The sequence below is a fragment of the Notothenia rossii genome (genome assembly GCF_949606895.1).
Source record: "Notothenia rossii genome assembly, chromosome: 8".
Classification (NCBI taxonomy): Eukaryota; Metazoa; Chordata; class Actinopteri; order Perciformes; family Nototheniidae; genus Notothenia; species Notothenia rossii.
Genome location: NC_136906.1, coordinates 22,422,335 through 22,448,539, shown reverse-complemented (window position 1 = coordinate 22,448,539; position 26,205 = coordinate 22,422,335). Strand labels below are relative to the sequence as shown.

Below are 26,205 nucleotides of genomic sequence, written 5' to 3'. Positions count from 1 at the left end.
ACACACACACACACACACACACACACACACACACACACACACACACACACACACACACACTCAGAGCAATGGTCATCAGTGTTGGTTAAAAGGTTAGCTCATTGCATTAGGGATCATTTATGCATACCCCAGGGATGTGGAGAGGGAAGACATTGCATGGAGATGCCCAGCAGTTATCTCTTCATCAAAGCTAACAGGACTAACCACATTAGCTGGATGCTATCAGCAAATCGCATGGTGTCAGTGTTGCCTAGAACCTCTCCAAATGTTATACTACCCTGGGATTGTAGTGGTTGTCGCCTTCATTCAGTGCAGTGGTGGTGAATTGATGGATTTGGAAGTTAAAGCTGTTATTATTAGTCCATAAGTCTGACTCACTTAGCCCCCCTCTCTCACGAACACACACACCCCTTTTGCCCCTCACCCCCATGCGGCATCAGCTCAAGAATATGGCCATTACCTTTCCCCGTTCCTATGGCAACACCACCCTGCAGCCCTTATGTGTTGGTAGCTGTGTGTGTGTGTTTGTATGTGTGTGCATGTGTGCATATGTGCATGTGTGTGCATGCATGGGCATGGCACTAAGTTTGTTTAGATAATTTCAGCAAAGAGTACAACCAATTGTATTTTGTAATGTGTATTTTTGCTGTCACTGATAAACGGTACACTGCTCTCGGCCTCAAGAAAGACGCTATTCAACAATAGATGTCACATTTGGCAGTCCAGTGTATGGTAATATATTAGTCATACATCATGCTGTGTTCTTTCTGATTAGTACCTACAGCAGGATATTTATAAATCTCTCTTTTTTTTTTATTGTAACAAAGGGACAGTCAGTAAGGCTCTATGCCTTCTCAGGCCATTCAATGATCCTATGACCCCTTCAGGGAATCAGAGGTTTGAAGCCATCTCAATGTTCTTTAATGGTGAATGGCATAATGACAACAAGGAACAAAACAAAAATGGCCGACATATTCAGGACAGAGTAGAGAGCATTGATGGTTGTCCTGTCTTTGGCGATACACTGTCTGGAATGTAGGGATGAGAAACAATAAAAAAGCCAGAGAAGCAATGAGAGATAAGGTTTGGAATATATCTCCTCTCCCTCTCCTCTTTATTCTGCTCTCCCTAAGGAGTCGAGCTGACTGACAGTCACTATCACCACCTCCTCCTCCCCTGGCAGTGGGCAAGTTCTGTATAGTGCCTACCACCAACTTGAGCCAATTAACACGTCTCTACGCACACTGTGAGCTTATTAATATATAATGAACTAGTTAGACATAGACCCCAATTATCTTGAGTTGTGCTATTTAATTGTAAATGGTTTGGGGTGGCGTATTGTAGGCAGGGTTTGTAATGATGCTGCAGAACAGTCCACTGGTTTATGTTCAATACAAGTGATTTTCAGTGGAAATCAATGGGATGAAACACCCACCATCCCCTTGAGAGGAGGCACTCATTAGAGCAATACATATGAATGCCTTTTGTCTTGAACAGAATGAGCTCCTATCCCGTATGATGTTTGCTTTTTATTTATTGTGTGCTTGATTAGTCCCTTGGAGATCGTCTCCATCTAAGGCCGCCAAGCTGGTGTCATTCATCTCAGCTCCCTCTCTCCGCTGCTCCTCTCTAGATGCTGACTTAATCAGACGCAACCTGTGCCAAGCCGCCTTCTTCTGTTTTGATCTGACATCCCCTGTGCTGAGCTGTCTCCTCGCTCTGACTGGATGTGTATGCGTATCCAGATTGACCTGGGCGTGATCCTCCATAAGTACGGAAACAGAGTTGAAAGACGGATCAGTGCAACTTATGACTCGCCATTCATAATAAGAATTAGATTTAACCTCAGTGCTGAGGGCCTACACAGACAATGAGCCTGTGTGTTATGAGGCTCTATCGAAAACTTTCATTTGGGTGGCAGACTCATTAGATCATTTAATTAGAATAGTTTATTACTATGTCAATGAAAACAAAACAGTGAGTCAGGCACTGAAGCTGATTATTTTTTCTCTAAAAGCTTCACAGCAGAATCAGACTGAGGTAAATCCCTATCGCTTTGAGATTATAATTACAATGAATAATGTGCTATTTAAAACAAACACAAATATGTGTGCTTATTGTTAAGAAGTTTTAGAGTAGAAGCAAATATTGTTTATTTGACCTGTTGGGCTTCAGGGCTTCAAAGTCACATTTCACCTTATTTATTTCAAAACCAAACCAGAAAAACAACAAGATGAAGATGGTAATACCCCATGCATCACCATCTTGTTGCTCAAATGGTCTACTTATTTCATCCATTATTACTTAACTTACATTAATATAACATTTATTTGTATGAAATCAACAGCAGGGCAGTTTTATAGTGTCTGAGGATGACATTTTTGGGAGTGCAGAGAGATAATGCAACCGGAGAGGAAGGGACAGAAGCTTTCAGAGTGAGAAAACACTGACATACTGCCAGGCCAATTTGAGGACCGCAAGTAAAAAAAGCACCCAACACATCACCCGAAATCCGAAGAATGCCTTGGGGTAAGAGCTGACAGCAGAGTCTGTTTATGAAATCAACAACAGTCATATTGGCAAATGATAATCACATTCACACTGAGAATACGTGCTGCAAAGAAACACATTTGTGAGTGTGAAATGATGTAGGTGTATCCTTTTGCGCATGGTTTGAAATGCATTAATTGAGTTAAGTGGTTATGTGTGTGTGTGTGTGTGTGTGTGTGTGTGTGTGTGTGTGTGTGTGTGTGTGTGTGTGTGTGTGTGTGTGTGTGTGTGTGTGTGTGTGTGTGTGTGTGTGTGTGTGTGTGTGTGTGTGTGTGTGTGAGTGTGTGTGTGTGTGTGTGTGTGTGTGTGTGTGTGTGTGTGTGTGTGTGTGTGTGTGTGTTTTCGTAATCGCCCACTTCATTGTGTTGTGGGTAAAGGGAAGAATGAGGCAATATAGTTGTTTGTTGTTCATTTCCCTGCACATTGTAAACAATAGTTCATTTAAACATGTCATGAGTTTGAATGCAAGGACTGTTGGTTCCTGGAGGAAAGTTTTATATACGTGTGCATTTGTGTAGCGCCTGTGTGTTAGTGTGTCAGTTTCAATGAACTCAAGCCTGTGAGGGGTCTAACAACAACTATAAAAACTGATAGAGCTGCTTTAAGAAAAAAAAGGCATTCCAGCAAACATTGTGTTTTTAGTGGCATCGTAAGTGAAGAACCTTTTTGTAACGGCCTATAGTCAAGTAAAATGGAAGCAAAATATAATTCGACTAAAGAAGCCAGCTGGGGGCCTCAGTCATATAACTTCCTTTTGTGTCTGTGTGCATGTGTTGGACAAAAGGAGAATAAGAGGGTGTTAACATCCATTCAGCTGTGTGAGATATGAGATACCAATATATCCATCCTCATCTATTGTTATTGCTTGTTCCTTTTGAATACAACCTATCCCATTAGAAACATATTGAATGGGGCAGAGAAAGGCCACATCATCCCTGTGGGACCTACATTGGCATTGCAAACAGATCTTTTGTGTATCTTAGCCTCTGAACAAAAATACTGGGGGAATAAACAGTGTCTCTTTTACACAGTGTTAGCTATGCTCACACATCTTTTATCATGTCCTTACTTTACTGGCGAATAGAGAATTAACAAGAGACCTATGCAATGATATATTTGGTATCGCTGAAGGCCACTGCTAGTTTAATCACCATAACTTCTATCATGATTTCATGGCCAGAGCACAGTTCATTATTTTCTGTGAGGACTCTGTTGTAAAAGGTCAATGGTGACACTTCCTGACAAGCAAATGCACAATATCCTACGGAGAGACAGCTTGAAATACACCAAACCTGCACAGCTGAACACATGTTGATTGAGGTGAAGTGCTAACACTTTAACATTTTGTTTCTGCATTGTCACTGGTACATTATTACATTAATATTCCCTTTTCAATATTATGCTATCCCAACCTTTTCAAGAATTCTAAGCTTCATTCAAAAAACACTGCCTGACATTTCCCGATAGATAAACTAAGATTATTGCAGACCATTAGTTGTTGAAGAAAAGTACCATAATGAGCACTCCATGGTTACTCTTTAGCATATGCTCAGTGATAGTGGGCGACTCGTCCAAAGTGAGAAAAAAGTGGATCATAGGCAAAATGGTGTGTCATTTGTATTGATATTCAGCCAAGCTAAGCGAAAATAGTTTTTGTGTATGAAAGTGACAAGTCTAACACGAAAAGAATGGGTTCCCAACCAATCAATGCATTATTTTTTTTAAATGAGCTCATAAAGTAACTTAAACATTTAGCAAAATTATCATTATTATTCAGTATCCTGAATGCATTTGTATAACCAGCGTTTAAGTGCTGTGCCAATGCTAATAGTTGAGTGATATTGGTTTTGTGCTTTATAAAGTAAGGGTGTAATGGTCTCTTATACCAGCTTTTTAAAGGAGACATGTCTGATTTGTTTACATTGATTTAGCCAATGTTCTGCCATGCTGAATGCTTGCTGCTATGTACCTATGGTTGCAGTCTTCCTGAAATGTCGCTGAGTGACATCCATCTTGTTGCAGTTGTTTAGTGGTCACTCAGTTGTATCTGTTGCTATAACAATTGTCATAAGAGACATGATGCAACTCAACCCACAATTACCTTTATTTACACTTCCAAGCATTATATCGTCTTCTTCTTCTGTTATAGAATGATGAGGTTCTGTTATTTTGACATCCATGCATACAAATATTTGATTGACAGTTGTTTTTCCACCCTTGTAAACAGGCGTGAATGTGCACAACACCACATGGATTGGAATAGGTGAAAGAAAGCTAGATGTGTGCACCGACTCAGAGGTCTGGAACCAGGCTAATGTCACACAGAGGTGATGCTGGAAACCTTTGAGCTACCTGACAACAGCAAAACAATACATGTATAGCTCTGGCATGTTCCAGGGCCCCAGTGTCCCCTCCAAATCATCCAGCCCCCCCTGTCTTCTTTCTAAAAATAGCACACATGCTGACTTGTTTTGAGTATTTATTGGGAACAATACTAGAACAATTATATGTATTTTTACTGAGAACTACAGACTGTAGAAGCAAAGGTGAGGCTTGAAAGAACAAATATACATTTCCGTAATCTTCACCATTGCATTTGCAACAAATGCATGGCAATGGATGATTACACTTAACTTATTAAATCTGAATTTTTAGAGGATGCGTATAGTATCCTGCTTCAAAATAGAGTTTTGATATGCATCTAAATGTTGACCTTTGAATGCATGACTCAACATTTATGCTTTCGTATTAGTTACTCTCTGTGGATACCATGTCCACATGTTTAAGTATTTTTCATATGCGTAAATTAAATGTGTTTGTTGGATTGTTAGATTTTTTCTCACCTCTTAAAATCGAATTATCTAATGAGTTTTATTTATTTATGCTGTTATTCAGAGATACATTTGCTTGGGTTCAGAATGTGCTGGTCTGTTGCACACCAGTGTCCAATGTGTGCATTGGATAGGCGCATGTGTGGATGCAAGGGTGTGTTTGTAAGGATTCATCTACCCCAGCTCTCCTAACAAGTGATGAAAAGTTAATGAGAACATTGGTTGCTATCTGAGAGGGGCATGAGAGAGAAGGAATGTGTGCATATAGAAATACAGAAGTAATAGAAGTAGGATTTAACCAAAATGCAAAGTTGGCTAATGTACGACACTGAAGACATAACAAAGTTTATGGAGTTTCCTATATGCCCTTTTTCTGGTATATCCTTTATAAGACTTCCTGTCATGCATATGTTCTCTCATTGCTCACTTATGTACATTGATGCTCTCCTTGACACTCTTTCTGACTGAACAATGGAAGAGGAACATGAGCCCTGGATGCCATACTTAAACTCTTTAGGTGCAGTCGGTGTTGCCTGCCGGGAAGTTAAGGGTGAGCCCGATAATCCTTGATAGCTGGACTCTCAGAGGGATCAGATTAAATGCTGTGAAGCTAATGAACTCGGCCTGCTGTTTACAAGATGGATAATTCAGCCTGGCCTTTAATCGCCTCTCTATATTGAGCTGTAGTAAATAAGACAATGCTTGTACTGAGTAGCTAAGTGTTGAACTGTTTAAAATATGATGTTCTGTGTAACATCTTAAACATTAAAATGACCCTATTCTCAGAACCAAACACGCCAAAGATGCTTTTAGTTTTCATGCTCCCCACAAATGGAATAAACTGAGTTATTTTAAGTTGGGGCTAAAAACATTGCTTTTTACAGCTTACCCAGAAGCCTTTTAACTTGTTTTAGCACCTACCTTACAATGTTGTTTTTAAACTATTCTGCATCTCTTTTATGCATGTTTTTTTTATGAATCTGTTATTCCATTATGTTTATTTATTGTGTTCCTCTCTGTTGTCTTAATATTAAGTGTTAATGATGATGTAAAGCACTTTGAATTGCCTCTGTGTCTGAAAATGTGCTCTATAAATAAACGTTACCTATTCAATTATAAAGTGCATCTATAGTGAGGTAATGTATTCACTTAATGCTTTCATATTTGTGTACACTGATTTCATGTGAAGGGAGAATTAATAGCTAGTTTATTTAAAGAAAGTGACTGATTGAGTTCTAAATTGAAAGCCAAACTCAACATTGGAAGAAGAAAATATCTGCAAACAAATTCAATTGTGACGTTTAAATTGCATCATTTAATTATCAGAAGACAACGATTAGTTTAATCTTTTAATGGTATGCTGCAATTTCAAGTTTTTTGGTACAAAATAATTCATGCAGCATCATTGATTTCAAAAGTGCAAAACGGGTCCGAAAATCACTTTACAGATCATAAGCCAGCATGCCAAACAGGACCAGAACCACCCCATAAAGCTGTTTTTTTTTTTTAAAAACGTGCAAGAAGTATTTTTTACCAAACGAGACCAATGAAAATACTTTGTTTAGAGAATACCCACATCATGTTCATATAGTACACTGGCAGATGTGGACCTCCCCACTCGTGCTTGTTTAAAAACATTCAGTAACAATCATTTCAAATGTACCAAAGAAAACTTACCAAACCTAAAAATGAGGTAACAGCTTGTAAACATTTTCATCACTTTGTTAAGTTGGCAACATTACATTTACTTAAAAGATTCAACAGATCGGCCCACTTGTAAACAATTCCCCGTGTTTTACGCATACACTTTACGCACGGAAATGAGTCGCTCGACTACTTTACTGCAGTCGTTTCTCGGACAGAAACGTGAGGTTTTGCATATCTTCCCTCGGTAAGACACAGAGAGAGCGTCTTTGAGAAGTAGACACAGGAGCAGACTTTGACCTGCAGTAGTAGACGCGCACTAGACCCTCATACCGGATCTCCTCCGCTCCAGTTCTACACAGTCCTTGCTCTCCATGCTCTAGCTGAGCCCGATCATGACCGTCTCCACGTCTTTGGAGGGTCTCCGGTCCTTCACCAGGAAGTTAAACATGCTCTCCGATTTGATCATCAGGTTGCATCCGAGGAAAAAAATACCAAACACCACGGTGAGCGACAACACGCAGAGCACTGCGATTTGCACCACACGCATGACGAAGAGTTTGCGCTCGTCTTGCACCAGCACCAGAGACCCTCCGCCATCGCCGGTCACCACGTTGTCGGTGCCGTTCCCGGAGTATGTCGCCAGAGTCCCGGCTAGGGTCTGACTCCCGTTGAACAGCGCGCTCTGGGTCACGTCGAAAAAGGAGACGTTCATGTTCCCTTGCGTGTAATCTGCAAATAGGCACGCGTCTCCACAAGTCTCAACGCAAAACTTGGACTCCAAGTAAAACTTTGCGTCATGTAAATGTTAAGGCAACAATTAGAAACTCAAAGATAATAGGCTTTTTAAAGTATAGCTCTACAAGCAAACTCCGAGTTTTGCCACAGCCTCAATGCGTAATGACCACGTCCACATCACCGGGGCCGTTGCTGCAGTCAAACAGCGTCGCATCAGGTGCATCCAAAAGTTAGTTTCTTCAACTCAAGTCTACGATTTTCTGAATGTAAGTGACTTGGACAGTTCTCAGACGGTGCTTCTTCTGTTGTAATAAGAGACAGCTCTCTCGCGTCGGTGTTCGCCTGCGAGCGCTTCTTTTGTGTCAAGTCTCTGGTGCGTTTTAAAGTGATGATGAGTTCCCCGTGGACCACACCATCGCTCCTCACCAGGGGAGTTAGTCAGATGTCCTCAGATAATGCGCTGCTCTTCTGATGCACAGAAAGGGGAGAAGTCTCATTCCGCCCTAAAGTTATGATATTGTTCTATTTTATATATTTCTCATATGCTACTGTAGTTAAATGTTATGTATTTTAAAGCAACATTTTAATGTGGCATTATATGCACATTTGAATTATTTTATTTATAGTTTTCTACTGTAAGCAATATATTTCCTGAGAGAGATCCTCCATCAGGTGGATGTGTTTAAAATAGTTACTTCCTGTTCTCTTAATTAAAGACAATCCGTTTTGAAAGAATGAGTAAGGCTTAGAGTGTATGCTGTATTGTGAAATGCGTAGCACTCATTTATGCACATCAATATTGCCTGAAATCCTCACCAATATTGATTCAGATTTACATCAACTTTAGAGGCTTCTCTTGAGAGTGTTGAACATAATTCAAAACATGAAAGCATTTAGTCCAAAGAGAATCACAATCAGATGCAGATTTGTAATCTGCTACTTTCAGATGTATTTATAGAGTTTATTGCTGTTGCTGAGGGAACTGTCACCATGACATGAAGGCCCTGAGATGGAGACCAATATAGGCACAGCGAGTTTTAAATCAGAAATGAATCATTTATGATTGAACTATGGCAAATAGTTATTACAATTATTGGCTCCTGTGCTTTCACTGCGCCTACTGTTTTCTCTCGGGCAGCAGCTCTAATGAAACCTTAACAGCACAGAGCTCTGTTTTTATTGGATGTGTTATTCAAATATCACATTTGTCTTTCAGGTGTTTGTGCACCTATTGCAGCTTCCTGAGACAGTAGTTCATTGAAGAGGAGGAGAACCCACTGTAACCTGATCTGTAAAGAAATATGACCCCTGGGTAAGCTTGTCTCACTGCAAGTGTACCATATGAATTAAGTGAAAATGTATTTTCAATCATCATTGATTCTTATTACAATAATAAAGTGTGCATCTGTCTTTACAAAGAATGTCTTCTCCTTTATCTGTCAGCTCCTAATCTGAGTTTTATTTATGAGGTCTGTTTTGTTTAGACTACACATTTGTGGGAAAAAAACATATTAAAATATAGTTTCATTTACTTTTGCATATCGCTCAAAGTTGTTCTACCTATAACTAATACATTATTAGAGTGAAATGAGTTGGGAACTAATAAAAAAAAGGGCAGCACTTAATTAGTCATGATGTCATTTTAAATAACTCCATGGATTTTATTTTTAGAATACTTTAAAATATTTAATCAGATTGCCTTCCATACATGAAACTTGTTTTAAAAATCGTGCATGTTAGCAAGATTTTCCTTTTTTCTGATGACCATAAGTGGAAACATCAACACATGTTGTTACTGGATGGGTGGATTCTTGACCAGTAAGAAAAAGTCAGTTTGTGCTGCAGGAAAAAAATCCGACATATGATTTACGGCTAGTCAGGAATTGAAGACATTTCAAATTTATACAAATATCTATGCAGGTTTTAATGAAAATGGAACTGCTGTAGGGAGGAAGATAATTTAAAGTCACTATAAACTATCCTAGCACCAATTTAATATTTATTATCTAATTATATCGGTAAAGAAATACAGCGGCTGTAACTACCCCAAACTGCTGTTATAATGCAACTATATTTTATATAAATAACTGTTTTAAACACATCCACCTATATCTTTATATGAACTCTCAAATGTTCTTTGAAAAGCACAGAGGAGAAAACAGCATATTCCTATTTTATCATAACAATGACTTGAAATGTAACAGTTGCACTGATTCATCTCAACAGGTTACAAAGAAAATGTGTCTCAAACATTTTAAAATGACTCCCAAAGACTTGTCTGCAGAACCTGTCAAATTAATCTGCTGTTTGTCCAAAGCAAAGGCCATGAAATTCAATTTGGGATGCTCCTGATGTCTGGGTATAAGCAGCTTTCAGTCACCAAGTGACAAGCGTGTGTACAAACAATGATTAGCTACATCCACAAAAACCTTCATAAGCCTGGAGGTGGTTTACTCTGAGATCCTTTATTAATGCCTGGTAATAAGTAGTATGAATATGAACAAGTAGGCTACTTTCCGTGTACATAACATTAAGTAATCTCATTAGCTTTAGGATTTGGTTGCTGCAAATTAATTGGCAGCGTGTAAATCAAAGCTGAGCAATTTGATTCTCTTCTATTATTCATTGCAGTGTAATTATGGAAAGCAGCTTGTACTTACTCTCTATCTCTCTGTCAATATGTAAATGCTCTGCTAAAGGTAAAACCGAATAATGGCGTAGGCTTTAAAAAACTAAGAATTTATAAATGAGGAGCAACTGGTTGACGAGTGTGGAGGACGACACTTTATTGAATATGCCACTCCTTTGAAATAATAACCAAAATCTATTGGAAATGTGTCACATCATTATTTTATATATTTCAAGAAACGTATCACATCATTATTTCATATCTTTCAAGAAGTTTTGCCACTTAAAAAAGCTTTATAAACTGACAAACCTGTTGCTCAATCATTACCTCACACTCTTTTGAGCATCAGGTTGAAGATTTGCTGTGAACGCTGCACATTTAATTGATGCAGCGTTCACTGGCAGAAATATATCTTGATGGCGGTTATCCTGTACAACTGTATACGGATATTTATTCATATGTGGATGCATATAGACATGAATGTGAGTGTCTGACTTGTTCCTAAGCAACAGTAGACCTGTGAGCCCAGTGACAGATGGTTGGTGAAGTTATTTTGGTTTAGAGAAGAAGAAGAGGGAGGGAACGATGAGGTGCCTGGACGGAGGAAAAGGGGGGGGGGGGGGTTGTTTCCACTTAACATCAGGGAATTGGCAGCCTAGCAACATAAACTAAGTGAAAACATCCTTAGCAACAAGGAGGTGGTGTTTGACCACCCACTTCCCTGTTGCTCCTTACCCCCACATCCTTTTTGTTCGTGGTGCTGCCACAGGGCTGACATAGCTCAAGACTCAAAATGGACATACCCTGAGAAGACTTTCCTCACTACTTCCCTCTTCTTAATTGATACATTTCTTTTAAAATGCCCCTTTTAAGAGCTGATCAAAGCACACACAGGACTTTGAGGAAGCCTATGCAAACACCAAGGCAAGTAAAGAAAGTGTTAAAGGTTATGTTTTGATCCAAAGGCGTTTATCCACCTTTGGGACTCTTAATCATGCAGAATTAAATACAGTCATTAATTACGCACTGATACAGATTGCAGGTTACAGTGCCACTGCCGAGTGCTGCCCGACATCAACCCCACACTAAGCAACCATCAGTCATTATAGTTATTTTAAGGAGACAATGACTTCATTACTTTGATTTGCATTGGGATATTAGACTTAGTGTTCATTTGTTTATATGGCTGGTAAAATGTGTTTGTTTGAGAACAGATTACAGATGTCATCTTCTTTGATGAAATGCCTGTTCTGCCTCCGCTGTGCAGCTACTCAAGGCATTCCCATTAACTTAATTTCCACTTACACCTACATCAGAAGTACAGGCTATACCATGTTCAATATTTTCTGTCTATTTATTTTCCACAACCAGCCTTTATTTCCTCTTTACTTAATTTTGTTCCAGCTGTCTCCCTCAGATTAAAGAGCAGGCGACATTACACTTCCCTCAGTCCTGAAGTTTTGATGCACTTAAAACAACACGCAATGGCATAAATGCACTATTTACATTTCTCAATCATGTTTCCTCAGTTATTTATTCTTTTGTACTTTCTATTGCTTGACATCCTCTGAGTGGGAAATTTAAAATGCAGATCAAGATAGGCAATAGGAGGTAAAGCTTCACATAACAAACACACATATCCACCCACCCTAGCAACTCCATGGTACATTACATAAGCCTGCCAACCCTTCACTTGAGAAAAACTCATATCCCTCCACTTGACCCTCCCACCCGCAAGTTAAACCCAGTGAAACCGGAAAGGGTAAGCCAAACATCCATTTTTTCCTGAGAGAAATTGCGTTTGTAATATCGGCTCTCTGCGACGGTGTTCTCAGACTCAGTGAAAGGCTTAAAGGGCTCCAAATAGATCTGTAACGCAGGTCAGGACCCTTCCATCCCCCTTTCCTTCTCCAGCCCCCATCCTCACTTCTTGTTCAGTCTTAATTGGCTGCCATCTGACCCAGTCTCTGGCTTTTTATTCAGGACGACAGACGCTATGCTCTTCCCAAAATGCCACTCATCTGTGGGGGTGAAGCGCCACAGACAGATATGGAGCCAATAGATCTAAAGCAGTCAATACTGGAGAGGCGGTTTGATTGCCTTCAGTGTATTACCTGAACTATCCAACCACACTAAGAGCCTAATGCCAGCAGAAGATTAGACTATTATAGCTTTTCTACTTATTTCTCTATTTTTGTCATTCCTTCTCGCGGCAGTTCTTGGACACGGTGGCAGTAACTTAGCAACAAGCCGAAGAATAGAAGCAGGGCACAGGGATAACGATTCAATACATGGACAAGTGCAGAGATAAGAAGCATTGTCTGCTTCTGCAAGCCCCAACACACACATACGTCGCACACTTCCAAAAGTTCATTCGCAATTTGAGCTTTTATCCCATTTTCTGCCTCATTTTCTTTTGATTTATTTTTCCTTCATGTTTTAGAAACCGCCAAATGTCCACATGCTCCATCATTCAGTGGAACAGGAAGTGTTTTTTCTGTGGCGGCCTCTTATTAGATAAGTGAGGATGGAGAGCTTGGTTAGACTGTTTATATGTAATGCATTTTTACTTTGCAATAGCTTGGGGCAAAGTCAGTCCTTTTTAGATAGATCTGAAAATTACCTACAGTAAATGACCATTGTTGTATATTTTCTTGTCCCACTAGGGGTCCTTCTAATGCAACTACACACTTTTTGCTGCTTCAAGACTTTGTGCTATTCATTTTGAGTTTCTTGATATTCGGTTTCATGAAAGTTTACCAATTTGTACAGTTTATGTATTTACTGTCACACTCTCTGCTCTTCCAGTAATGAGTTTGAAATTAAAAGGATAGTTTGGATTTTTCCTACACTCAAACAACCGTGTCTTCCTTGTTCTGCAAATGAAATTGGTGTTTTTCTCAGAGGACTCTGGTGGCTTTGAAAAAAACATGGATGAAGTGGGGAAAGTATTTTAAATATATAGCATGAATAAACTGATATCAACTTTTAGGTGGGCTTTTGTTTCAGGTGGCTTATTTATGTTTTGCTGTTGCCCCTATCAGCAGCAGTTTCTTGTTTTGCTTTCGTGACATTACTCCTGTCTGCTCCTCTAAACTTTCAGCCACTATCTATACTGTAGGTTATACACTGGATCATACAACTCCACTTCAATATCAATGTATCCCTTTAATTAATTTCACTTAAATATTTTTGCAACACTTGATGCAATTTCCTTACATCATCAACTATCTGTCCATAAAACAAAATGAAACTGACCCTAATGTGTGCATGATGATGGATGGCTAAGTGTTATCAGTAAAACACACTGCAAGCATTTTTTAAGGATAAAAGTGATAATTAGTTCAAAAATAATTAGATAATTGTGGGTCTATTCTTTTGTTCTGCCTAACCTCCACCCCATAGTTGCAGATAAATCTGTTTCTTGAGAAGAGCTGCAAACATCAACAAACCCATATTAGGTAATAAACAGCAGAATAAACGTACTCCACGGAAACTAAAGTAGGCTTTGTTAGATTCGTTTTTCTTATCAAACGTTATCAAACCATTGGAAAACGAGTTTCAACAGGCCATGAACAAGCTGTTCGCTGTTAAATGTACGGGATGGAGTTTGATGATGCGAAACTGTATGACCCAACATGAGTTTAGTCATGTCAAGAATGAGGAAAGGCGTTCATGTTGCGAATTGAACAAGCCCACAGGGAACGGAGACGACTCGTGTCTAATCGGCTCCGTTACTCTCCAGCCATGGGAGCTTTTTCAGACAGTCTCCTGATACTGTTTCTCTCTTTATTATCGGCATCAAACGTTTTCGGTAAGTTTTAAATTATTTCAGTTACTTTTTACAACTTTCACCTGGTAAGGCGACCTGTTTTTTTTCTTCTGCCCGACAAGTGGGGCACCTTTTGAAGGTACCACCCACAGTTAGACCTTAAACTGTTTATGTGCTGATGGTTTTCGATGTCATGTCCTCAGACTGAACACAGAATAATTGACTGTAAGTTGAATTGAATGCAGCACCGCTGTTGGTTTTAATTGCGCTGCTCTGTTGGAGCTTTCGCCACCTTTCCTTATAAGGGAGTGAAAAGAGTCGGGATGTGAGGACCAGGGCTCCTCCACAGGCTGCCTGGTCTCCGCAGCAATAATCATTATTATAATGAATTATTAACAACAACAGGGAATACACATACGTCTCCCTATATATAGCTGCCAATGCGGTTTACTTGTCCTTAATTGACTGAAAAGCTACCTAAATAAATAAAACAAAATTACAGATTTTCTATAAGGACTATACAGCATAACCATGAAGTAGCCTACTGTATCTGAAAAAAAAAAATAGGCCTATGTTTGGGGTTAATTAGTAAACTACAGGAGCCATTGTTCATTTTAAATATATATTTCTAGACTCAGGCAGTTATTCAAGTGTCTATTAAACTTTATCGCTCTTTGTCAGATAAAGAACGTTAACAGTGGGGACTGAACTTCTCTGTTCTCCAGTGAGCCGCACCCAAAGGTCATGCTAGATAACAGATATAAAAGCATTTGGCAATATTTGTTTACTTACATAGAATTGAAATGTTTGTGCAATTTCCTGACATGGTCAAATGACTCTCAAAAATTAGACTTCAACATCCATCACTTCTTGTGAAAGACTTAATTTGAAGGATCTAGTGTCTGTGTTTGTGGTTGAAAAGAGCTGCCTGTCACTGCCGATTTAGGTGTGGTCAGCAGTGTTATCTATGACATACATGTACTGAGGAAGAAAAGTGGCATGTGACATATGGTTGACAGTTATAAAGGAAGTGTACTCATTTACATCCAAACACTACAAAGAATACATTTATATCACTTTGTATTATACTTTTAACTCAACTGAATTTATTTCACCCCTTATTTTACTTGGTACATTGCAGATACAAACTTTAAATATAAACAACAAATAAATGATGATTATGAATAAACATAAGGTTTCTTCACAAGCTGCAATGTTAAAATAATGTACTCTTTAATGAATCAATAATAATAAACAATAGACAATTGTCTGAAATATACCATTCTGCATAATGAATACTTTCACATTGTGTACATTTTATTGTTAGGATTATTCTTTTGTACTTTATATAACAGTGGGTAGCCTACTTTTTATTAAACTGATTTTGTGTTACATTTCTATTGTGCTGGCTATTACAGGTTCCAACATCTGCACCTCACAAGGAGTCACCACATGTCAACATTGCTTGGCTGTTCATCCCACGTGTGCCTGGTGCTCTCAGGAGGTAAACACACCAGACGCACAATTTCACACACTGTGTTATTGCTCCTCCCTCCTATAGCTCTGTGCAGCAAGTTAGTACAGGAAACTTGGTTTCCACCAGCATTCGTCTTTTTGTCATTTCTTTTGTTTGTTCTTCAACCTGCTTACACATTGTAGCGATAGGGAAATGGGTGTATATCCTATGGACTTTTCAAAACGGGATATAACTGTGCCTGCTTTTAGGTGGATACATCAATATTATCTCCTAAATGCAAACCTAAAAAGCTTTTTCTTTAATGGATTTTCTTTAACACAATGATACTTTATATAGGAGTATGGCAAGGGAGGATCCGGTGCATCCCGCTGCGACCTGAAGGCCAATCTGCTGAAAGGGGGCTGCAGTACTAATGATCTGGAGTTTCCCACCAGCACCCTGAATATTCAGAAGGACACACCGCTCAGCGACAAGGCCTCTGGCACTGCTGATGATGTCACACAGATAAGGCCTCAGAAAATCCATATTGCACTAAGACCAGGTACTTTCACCCAATGTCTGCCAACAACCAGTAGCTAAAAATCATTCATGACCAGATATACACATTGGTGACTAGACACCAACGATCATTACTATTGTTATGGATGCAATATTAGCCTGCATTTTCAGAACTGGTTAACCTACGAATGTCAATCTGTAAATGAATTACTCATCCTGTGTTACCTTGAATTTGTTAGAAAATGTTGTTGTTCTTGCATTCCTCCATGTAGTATGTAATAAGAGTATGGCTGTATATATGAGACTCGAATTATACTGTATTTCTTACTTGAAAAACAAACGTGGTGTAAGGAGAGACAATTGATCTCATCCAGTCTATCATTCCCTCCTCCATCTCTGCGGCCCTCTGCTCTTCCCCTCTCAGGAGACTCCCAGCATTTTACAGTGTCAGTGAAACAGGTAGAGGATTACCCACTGGACCTCTACTATCTGATGGATCTTTCGTATTCAATGAAGAATGACTTGGTTCGTCTTCGCGACTTGGGCAATGAGCTTGCCGTGACCATGGGCCGCACCACCAGCAACCTGCGCATGGGGTTTGGAGCCTTTGTGGACAAGACCATCTTCCCTTACATGTACACCCATCCTCCAGAGGCATTGGCAAACCCTTGCTTTGGGCAAGCCACTTGTGTGGCTCAATTTGGGTTCAAGCATGTGCTGTCACTGACAGAGAAGGTGGCTCGCTTCACTGAGGAGGTTAAGAAACAGCAGGTGTCTAAAAATAGAGACGCTCCGGAGGGTGGATTTGATGCCATCATGCAGGCTGTGGTGTGCAAGGTATGAAAATGTAGTTACATACACAAGCTTGCTGACGTGCAAAACGGAGAATCTGCATTACGCATATTAGTCTTTCTCTTACTTGTCATATAATTTCTCTGTTCATTATCATTAGGAAAGGATTGGCTGGCGCCCAGATGCCTCGCACCTTTTGGTGTTCACCACTGATGCCGTTACTCACATCGCTCTGGATGGACGTATAGCAGGAATTGTCCAGCCCAATGATGGCCTATGCCACCTTGATCAGGACAATGTTTACAACAAAACTGCTGTGCTGGTAAAGAGCGATCATTCAGCACATTAGCATTTCACTTTGGTTTTAATAGTTAATACAGTTGTTGGACAGAACCTACTTCCCTTTTATTATTTTCTTCATGGGTCTTTCAGGACTATCCCTCCTTGGCACAGATGACAGAGAAAATGTCTCAAAACAACATTAAATTAGTTTTTGCCGTGACCAGCACAGTGGTGCCACTTTACAAGGTAAACAAACTGCACTGCTTGTGCCACACGCATTTCCTTAAGCTATTGGCATTAAAACAAATTAGTTGGTCATCATCTTGCTGTTTTTTTTTGTGTTCCCAGGAGTACAGTAACCTTATTCCAGGCTCAACTGTGGGATTGCTGTCGGATGACTCTGGGAATGTTATTCAGCTCATTTCAGATGCTTATGCGGTAAGGATTTCCGCAAAATTGTGTTTCTGGAAAATTCATGCAATATATTTCATCTGAAAAAATGTCTAACCTCATAACTTTGTGTTGAGCAGAGAATTAGCTCTAACGTGGAACTGGAGTTAGTGGGAGTTCCAGATGAGTTGAATCTGTCCTTCAATGCCACTTGTCTAAATGGAGAGGTCATCCTTGGACTCAAGTCCTGCTCCGGCCTCAAAATTGGAGACACAGTACGTATCTGTTGAGATGTTGACATGCACATTTATAGACACAGTCACAGATACATTTCCTCCTCAGGTGTCATTCAATGTGGAGGCTCAGTTACGTGGCTGCCCGATGGAGAAGAGCCGCACTTTTACTATCAAACCTCGAGGCTTTAAGGATTCCCTGGAGGTAACCGTTGACTTTTCCTGTAGCTGCGACTGTGAGGAGGAGGCCCGAGCCGACAGCTCCCTCTGTAGCGACGGCAACGGGACCTACGAGTGTGGCGTGTGTCAGTGTCACAAGGGCCGTCTGGGCCCAACCTGCCAGTGCTCAGTGGAGGACTACAGTCCGTCTGATGATGCCAACTGCAACCCAAAGCCTGGGAGCCCAATCTGCAGCGGGAGAGGCGACTGTTTGTGTGGACAGTGCTCCTGCCATGACAATGAGTTCGGCCAGGTGTGGGGCAAATTCTGCGAATGTGACGACTTTAACTGCCTGCGCTTCAAAGGGGCACTGTGCTCCGGTGAGTAGATGCACTCCTTTAGGTCATCAACATTGTTTGTACTTTTTGCATCTTTGCCAATATGACATCTTGCTAAAAAACATAATCATAAGAGGAAGCACTTCTGATTCTGACAGATATTGCTTAATACAGGGACGCCTGATCCCGACCGCACGCACATACTTCTTCATTACATCTGTACTTATTACTCGATACACTAGAAAAGTGAACTCAGTAGATTTCAGATTGCGGCCAGCTGTCTATAGTGACAACCTATTTAATGTTTCATTAAATAACACAACTCAACCCCTAATCGTTTTTACTTGCAAATCTCACACAATGGATATGATCTATTCTAGAGCCTCTAATGTTTTGAACATGTTTTTCTGTTCATGTTCAGGTGGAATTCGTCATAACTGTAAGCACCCAGACTAAACAGCATTTCTATCCACTAAATAAGGAAGTGGCAGAAATCTCAAAACATTGACAGATGAAATATAAACTGCATGGCTAGATCTTTTTTAAATAAATAAGTTCTTTCTTCTTCTTCTTTTTTGTTTTTCTAAGGAAACAAACTCATTATGATACTCTTCCCAGGAAAGATAATATTGCCCTTTCCTTTTCCCTGTTATACGGCCCACTCTGACCTTTCTGGATCCTACTCTGGTTGTTTCAAGTCGTTTTTAGTCTGTAAACACACCTTAGTTAGTTTTCTGATACTTAGCTTGATAAATAAAGTAAACACAGCCTTTTCTGTGCTAATGTTTAATTACTACTACATTCTCTGTTTTGCTTGTAAAGGACTTGTAAATAATTGCATAATTTAGCTGCCAAGCATAAACAGTAATGCTTACAAATTGAACAATACTCGGTCAGGTCTGTAAACTTGTTTGAACTTGGTTGGATTTATGTTCTTACCACTTGCAGCAGTGCGCCATGATGTGCTATCACTCCCTCCCACAGTTACTCAATCACAGTGATGAAAAATCAATAGGCTTGGCCATTGGGTTTTTTAATGTAACTGCAGTTTGGGTGGGAATGTAAGGAGGAGGCTGAGGAAAAGCAAAATAGGAATCTAATTTTTATTTATTAAGCAAGGAGGGTCTATTTAAAATCTGCATTTTCTCCCTAACTCTCCATTACGGGAAGAGGAACCAATGATGTTTTAGCTAAAAGTCAGGATATCTCAACCACTGCTATATTGATTCTGCACAGCACCAAATGTAAAAAATTGCAATACTAAATCCATGGAGTGTGCTTTTTACATACAGTAGTTTTACAGTAATGGATTCCGGTTTCTAGTAAACTATTAGAAGAAAAAGGAAATGGGTATAAACATCACAAACGGTGTGAATATACTTTTCACAGCCTCATAGTATTTCAACATTCACAACTAAACTAAACATACTCTGGGTCCCTTGTGGGTTCAACATGACCTGAGGAGAAGATAGAGGGTCATGTGTCTTAATTTTTCTTAGCATGACATAATTTTCAACAAGAAGGGGTTTCTCAAAGGAGGTTGTTTTAAAAAAACAAACAGGTATTTAGTCTTAATGATGACGCCCATGGTTTGGGCGCAGACGCTCACCCAACTTGCCCTCCCACACCTACACAAACAAATCCATTTCTTGTGTAAGTCAGTCCACAGAGCTCAATTGGGGCCATAACATTGTTCTGTCTCAGTAGACTCATGACGGTGTTGTCTTTAAAGAGTGAGCGTCCCTCCCTCAGCCCCAGCTCAATTGGAGCTACTGCGACCCAGGGCTCAGAAAAAGCTCCAGCTCTGGGATATTCCCGTTGGCTGTGTATTTCCTCCTGTGCTGAGGGGCTGAGGGACCGGTGCAGGAGCAGGAGTCAGCAAGCACAGCCGCAGGGCCCATAAATATGAGGAAGAGAACACAGGAAGGTTTGCATTCCACTGCTGACGAGAATTGGCCCAACCCCTTTTCTCTCCAGCATGTCTCTATCCCCACTTCATTTATTATGTTCCCTCTCTTCTTCCATCCGTGATCTGTTTTACTGTTCTGTCTTCATTCCTGTTTTTTTCCTTTTATCATGGCCCCGATGTTTACCTTCTCTTAAGCCAAGGCAGTTGATTAATGGATAGAATTACTGTGCAGTCTCACAGAGTATGATGTAAACCCTAAAACTCCCTTTTTTGTGTGTGAATCACCTTTCAAACTAATAGGAACAAGTCAACAACACAGTCTTGTAAGGTTTAAGTGCTCTACACTGCAAACAATATTAATTGTAACATTGACAATATAGTTTCCACAGTTTTTCAACAGGTTTAGGTTATCTTCTTAACAGAGAAAGAACGATTACTCAGTGATTGTTTTGCTAACAATATGCAAGACTGTTAAACATTAACTGTGAACACATCTTATTATCACAGCTATAAACACAATGTAAAAGAGAAGCCATTATTGACAGGGTGGAGACTGGGGAATTATTTCCGAGAGTTTTAAGGGGGTTGATTTGCTTTGGACTCTGGAATTACCGACCCTTGGACCCTCTGTGATATTTCATGACCAGTTACTCCCCCATTCTGATCCAGCTGGGGTGTGACTCATTCACTTTGCTCTTAGTCACCCAAATCCTGTTTGGTTTCCTGCAGAGAACGCTGTAGTCTGCAGGGCTCTGCCTTCGTTTCTTAAGTAGCTTAATCTCTCTGTCTCTCCGTAATCCTGCATCACTGTGACACAAATTGTGTGTGTGTATCAGTGTGTGTGTGTGTGTGTGTGTGTGTGTTTGTGTGTGTGTGTATGTGTGTGTGTGTGTGTGTGTGTGTGTGTGTGTGTGTGTGTGTGTGTGTGTGTGTGTGTGTGTGTGTGTGTGTGTGTGTGTGTGTGTGTGTGTGTGTGTGTGTGTGTGTGTGTGTGTGTTTTCGTAATCGCCCACTTCATAGTGTTGTGGGTAAGGGGAAGAATGAGGCAATGTGTGTGTGCGTGAATATAGTTCCCAAGTTATTCCATTAGTCACCATCAATCTACTACTTCTGCCATCAGATGTTGATTGTTGTTTAAAATTGATCAGGTTGTTTTTTTACAAAACCAATTAATATCAATAACTAATTCAATCACGTTAAGCAACTTATGACAAAAGAAGAAACAGATAGTACATAAGTACAAATCACGCATAGTAATGCTTAACACCTAACAGTAGGAATAACAAAATCTAAAAACCCATCCACAGATACACTGTGTGGCCCAAGCATGCAAAGTGATGGGCAATTGTGTCATTTGTATTTTGCAGTTTTGTTTGCGAGTCCCCACCCATGTGGATAATATACCTGGAAAACATTTTTTTTTATTAATACGCAATGTTGATGATGTTCAAATTGTACAAATTATATATTAAAGAATATATTTGAAAGGACTCTTATAGCTTCAACTACATCGTCTTTTTGCTTTTTCCAGATCATGGGAAGTGTGGCTGTGGCATCTGTCAGTGTGACGCTGGATGGAAAGGAGATAACTGTAACTGCTCCACACAAATAGACACCTGCATGTCCAGGATTGGCATGCTGTGCAGTGGCCGGGGTTACTGTGAGTGTGGGGTTTGTCAATGCACTCAGCCAGGCGCCTACGGAGACACCTGTGAAAAGTGCCCCACCTGTCCTGATTCCTGTACTTTAAAAGAGTAATTATATTTCTTCATGTTTTCACAAACAAGACACATTAGGGAAGGGAGAAATGAACAGAGAAAAACAAATTCTTAATTACACAGAGTTCCTCCTTGTTAGTATACATTAAAAGACTGTATATAAAGACACAACAAATAGTTGATAATTAGTCATATTTTACTTAAATTATTAGAAGTCCTCTTCTGAAGAATCCTAATAAGTATACAAACTATAATGGAAAAATGTCCAGTAACTGTTGAAATGTATATTGCAAACTACTGACTTTGCCATCCTCAACCACTGCCACTAGCAAAGAAAAAATCCTTCAACAGATTTTGAGACTAACTGGATTTACTCTGCAGTGCAACATCAATCCATCATTATTTTTCCCACATTCCAAGATGATAACAAACTACTCCCACACACATTGTTTAACAAATTCAGGTGTGGTTTCATGCCGTGTTAGAGAAAGTACTCTTATATTGACCTCAAACTCAAACTAGTAACTTTAGTTATCATACAAATGTAGTGTATTCTTAGATGTTACTGGTAGTTTTTCCATCCCTTGCATACCAAACTGAAGCACGCACTGCTACTAAAGAGCATAAACAGTATACACACTGAGTACTGTACAACATTTACTAAATGGGACTCTGCTTACAGGAAGTGTGTTGAGTGTCAGCACTTCGAGAGAGGACAGTACACTGAAGACAACAGCTGCAGTAGAATCTGCAAAGATGAAATTAAAGTAGTGGAAGAACTGGGTGAGTTTTCTATTCTATTCCATCTCTAAACTCTTAACTTCATACTGGGATATTAATCACTCGTGCTAATTCTCACTGCGGTTATCCTGCTGCACGTCATATGAGAAAAATTCCCCTGGAAGTAGCTGAAGGGATCCATTTTGGTCAAAAATGATAATGCACTGATAGGTATTTTATGTTTTTAAAGATCACTTGATTAACATATTTGTCATACCTTATATCTTCCATATCCCCTTTCTGCTGCAGTTTTCCACGAGAGCAATGCAGCAGCAGTGAATTGCTCGTACAAAGATGAAGACGACTGTGTTGTGCACTTCCAGTATTACGAAGATGAAACTGGAAAATCCATTCTGTTTGTGATAAAAGAACCAGGTAATTATACGTTGTTTGCATATGAGAGACATTTACATTGTCAGAGAACTTTGCATAAACATTTAAACACACTGTTAGGGTAGAAAAGTGTGTTTGTAAATGTAATTTCAGCCTGTGTCTGACCGGCAGCAGCAAATGGGAAACAGTGTGCGTAACCGGTAATCTTGTTTTTCCAAAAACATACTTAATGATCAGCTAACCACAGGTACACCCTGCCACACCATAGACATCCACACATTTAGTAATAATATAATCTATATTTTGCAATGGAGTGTTTCACATTGGACTCGATTGCTTAACTTCTCAATTGAGCTCCACTTCTTAACCAACATCATGGGAACCAGGAGGAAATGATCTCCGTTTCACCCTCTGCCTCCCTCTCCTGTCTCCCGTCTCCCGTCTCTCAGAGTGTCCTCAGGGTCCAGACATCTTGGTGGTGCTCATGGCGGTGGCCGGAGCTATTTTGCTACTGGGCATCGTGGGTCTGCTCATCTGGAAGCTGCTGGTCACCATTCACGACCGCGGAGAGTATGCCAAGTTTGAGGAAGAAAGATCCAAAGCCAAATGGGATACGGTGAGAAAAAAAACTGTATAAAGTAACAGAATATGGCTGCCTTCTAAAGGGGAAAGCCTAAACTGACATCTGTGTATGAATGATTTAAACAGCAATGCCTTTGTTTTGATTTCCTAGGCTAACAATCCCTTGTACAAAGGAGCCACATCCACCTTCACCAATGTAGCGTACCGAGGCACTTAACGATTCAATGCAATGAGGAAAACTCAGGGGTCAACGACAGAGATGGAATGTAGTCGCAGAGAAATGGGAAGATCCTACACTGTATCTGAAAAGTAGTTCATGCTGTAAACAACATGGTGTGTTATTGTACATATTGTAAACATACTTAAAACTGGTAATGTCAGAGATGCTGGCCTGATTTTAGGGTTCCTGTTTTTGCCATATCTCATGCAGTTTTCTGCAGAACTGTACATTCAGTTGTTAAGCATTGTGGTCTTTTTACAAAGCTTTTCTATCGTTGCGGTTAACTGGTTTTAACAAGCGTGAAGCACTCTTTGGAGTGTTTCATGTTTGTGATGTATATTGTTTTTTTTAATGGATATCAGCAATGGCTTCTGCATCATCAACTTATTTGTGTATATTGGGCTTTTTCATTTTTCATTTATTTCTTCATAAATTGCTGAATTGTAAACTATTTACATGTTTCCATTGACCAGCACTATTTTAAACTGCAATGTCATGTTGTTTATTTGTGTATATAAGCATACTTGTATTGCACAAAAAAATTATAATGGCAACAATATCCTCCATATGGAAGAAGATTGTACAATGTGATGTGTATTTAGGTTGTACAGTTCTGATCCTCTCCTGGGACATGACCTGCAAGATTGCTGCATAGTTGTCTGTGTTTTTTGTTGCACTTTTTAAGAATGTCTGGGGTATTTCTGTAGTTTGTTACACAGATGGAAGGTATAAAGATTAACTATACTTAACAACTTTTGTATGATGCCTAACATTTTTATTTCTTTAAACAAATGTCCAAGCTATTTATTACCTTTATTGAGTTCTGACTTACTGTACAACATCCTTAAACACAACATACGTATGTTTCAGATTCAGGAAGACACAGAAAGCTATTTAAAATTGTAACATAAATTAGAAAGAGATATATTCTTATACATTTTCAAAGTATGTCTTTTTGATTCCCAGTTGACACAGGAATAACACAAGAAACAATTAAGGATTGGTTAGCGACATTTTTATATTCAATTCATGCAGGTTCACTAGATGCAGGTTCACTATGATGTGGGTGTTATATTAATAACATGAATTTCAGAGTGCAGAGGCTAAATGTCCTATGGTCACAGCTGTGAACATCCAATCTAGTCATAGAATATGTCCTGTAACATGGCACACATCATTAAGATTAGACTGTTATTTCCCCTTCCTGCTCTTGTGAGTGTCAGATCTTCAATCTGATATTGTTGTCACAAAATGTAGCACTTCCCCTCACATCCATCAACATATATCTCTGTCACCACATCCTGTTCATCACACTGGCCTGATGAGTCCAGTTAATGTGTGCTCCATCAAGTTGTTTTTATACAGTTCTTTGGTGATCCAGTCGTCCTTGGAAATAAAACGGTACATCACAATTGTCTTTATTCATTTCACTATTAGTTGACGTTAACCTTTTAGTACAATCAATGGACAGGACATGTTGTTGGATCTGCTTGGCTGTTTAACTGTGCTCCATGCCAGTTGTATAGTAAATGTGCATTAATTCTCATAGGCAATATCAAAGTGTTTATAGTAAATTACCTGTTGGCTTACGGATAACTAAAGTTTCACTGTATAACATTTTGGCTCAATGGTATGTGTTATCTCTGCTGTCGGCAGTACATCATTAGAAGTCTAAATGATGAGTGTGTCTAGCTGCAGTGCTAGGAGCCAGGTGGTGGTCTCTGTCAATCTAATACCAGGATGTCCTGCTTAGGACATGTAATAACTCACCCAAGAAGATGACTACCTCCTGACTTGAAATTTCACACAACAACCAGGTCAACTAATCTTTTCTCTCAATCAAACAATGCCAAAAGCTAGGCCAAAGATAAAAAGAAAAATAATGGCTAATATACAAGGGTAGAACCTGTCTGTTCCTGAAACAGAAAACTGATACATGAAGGTTGTCACAAACATTTGTTTCAATCAACTGTTTAGTTTATACCCTGTACAAATGTGGCGAGACATGGGACATTGTAGTTTTCTTTTGGCTTGTTTTTTCTTTGTTAGGACTGGTAAATACTGTCCACTTACTCATATAAGTTCACTGTTGATATGTTCAGTCCCGATATTCTCCTCATCCATGTGTCATGCAAGAGTGGCCCATAGCAAGTTCATCTTGGCGCATGTCTCCCTCTGGTGTATACACGGTGCACTGTTCATATAGCTCACATGTGGAGTTGCATGTCTTAGCCTTTCAGTTGTTATAACCAACAGTTTTCTTGTCCTCCATTTGAAAGAAGAGCAGTTTATTGTAATTTAGTTATACAAATCAGGTTGGAAAGGTGTGT

The 26,205-nt window shown here is 39.6% G+C and overlaps 2 protein-coding genes across 2 annotated transcripts; one reads left to right on the top strand and one right to left on the bottom strand.

Moving 5' to 3' along the window:
* Nucleotides 1-7,374: 7,374 nt before the first annotated feature.
* rprml (reprimo-like) lies at nt 7,375-7,740 on the bottom strand (the record flags this gene model as incomplete). Its single annotated transcript, XM_079645861.1, has 1 exon — nt 7,375-7,740. One exon carries the CDS (start codon nt 7,738-7,740, stop codon nt 7,405-7,407), a length of 336 nt encoding a protein of 111 aa, XP_079501987.1. The 3' UTR covers nt 7,375-7,404.
* A 6,302-nt stretch (nt 7,741-14,042) lies between these two features.
* Nucleotides 14,043-25,287, top strand: itgb3a (integrin beta 3a). Its single transcript, XM_079645828.1, has 14 exons — nt 14,043-14,206; nt 15,583-15,668; nt 15,978-16,182; nt 16,564-16,976; nt 17,092-17,253; nt 17,364-17,459; nt 17,562-17,651; nt 17,744-17,878; nt 17,946-18,375; nt 21,774-21,996; nt 22,643-22,743; nt 22,990-23,115; nt 23,523-23,689; nt 23,807-25,287. Exons 1-14 carry the CDS (start codon nt 14,068-14,070, stop codon nt 23,870-23,872), a joined length of 2,439 nt encoding a protein of 812 aa, XP_079501954.1. The 5' UTR covers nt 14,043-14,067; the 3' UTR covers nt 23,873-25,287.
* Nucleotides 25,288-26,205: the final 918 nt, after the last annotated feature.

Bases quoted from the DNA above. Each gene is read 5' to 3' on its own strand.
- itgb3a (XM_079645828.1), top strand. From the start codon at position 14,068: ATGTTGCGAATTGAACAAGCCCACAGGGAACGGAGACGACTCGTGTCT. The intron at 16,183-16,563 runs GTACTTTCACCC...TTCCCCTCTCAG, and splicing joins CCATATTGCACTAAGACCAG to GAGACTCCCAGCATTTTACA. The intron at 18,376-21,773 runs GTGAGTAGATGC...TGCTTTTTCCAG, and splicing joins CAAAGGGGCACTGTGCTCCG to ATCATGGGAAGTGTGGCTGT.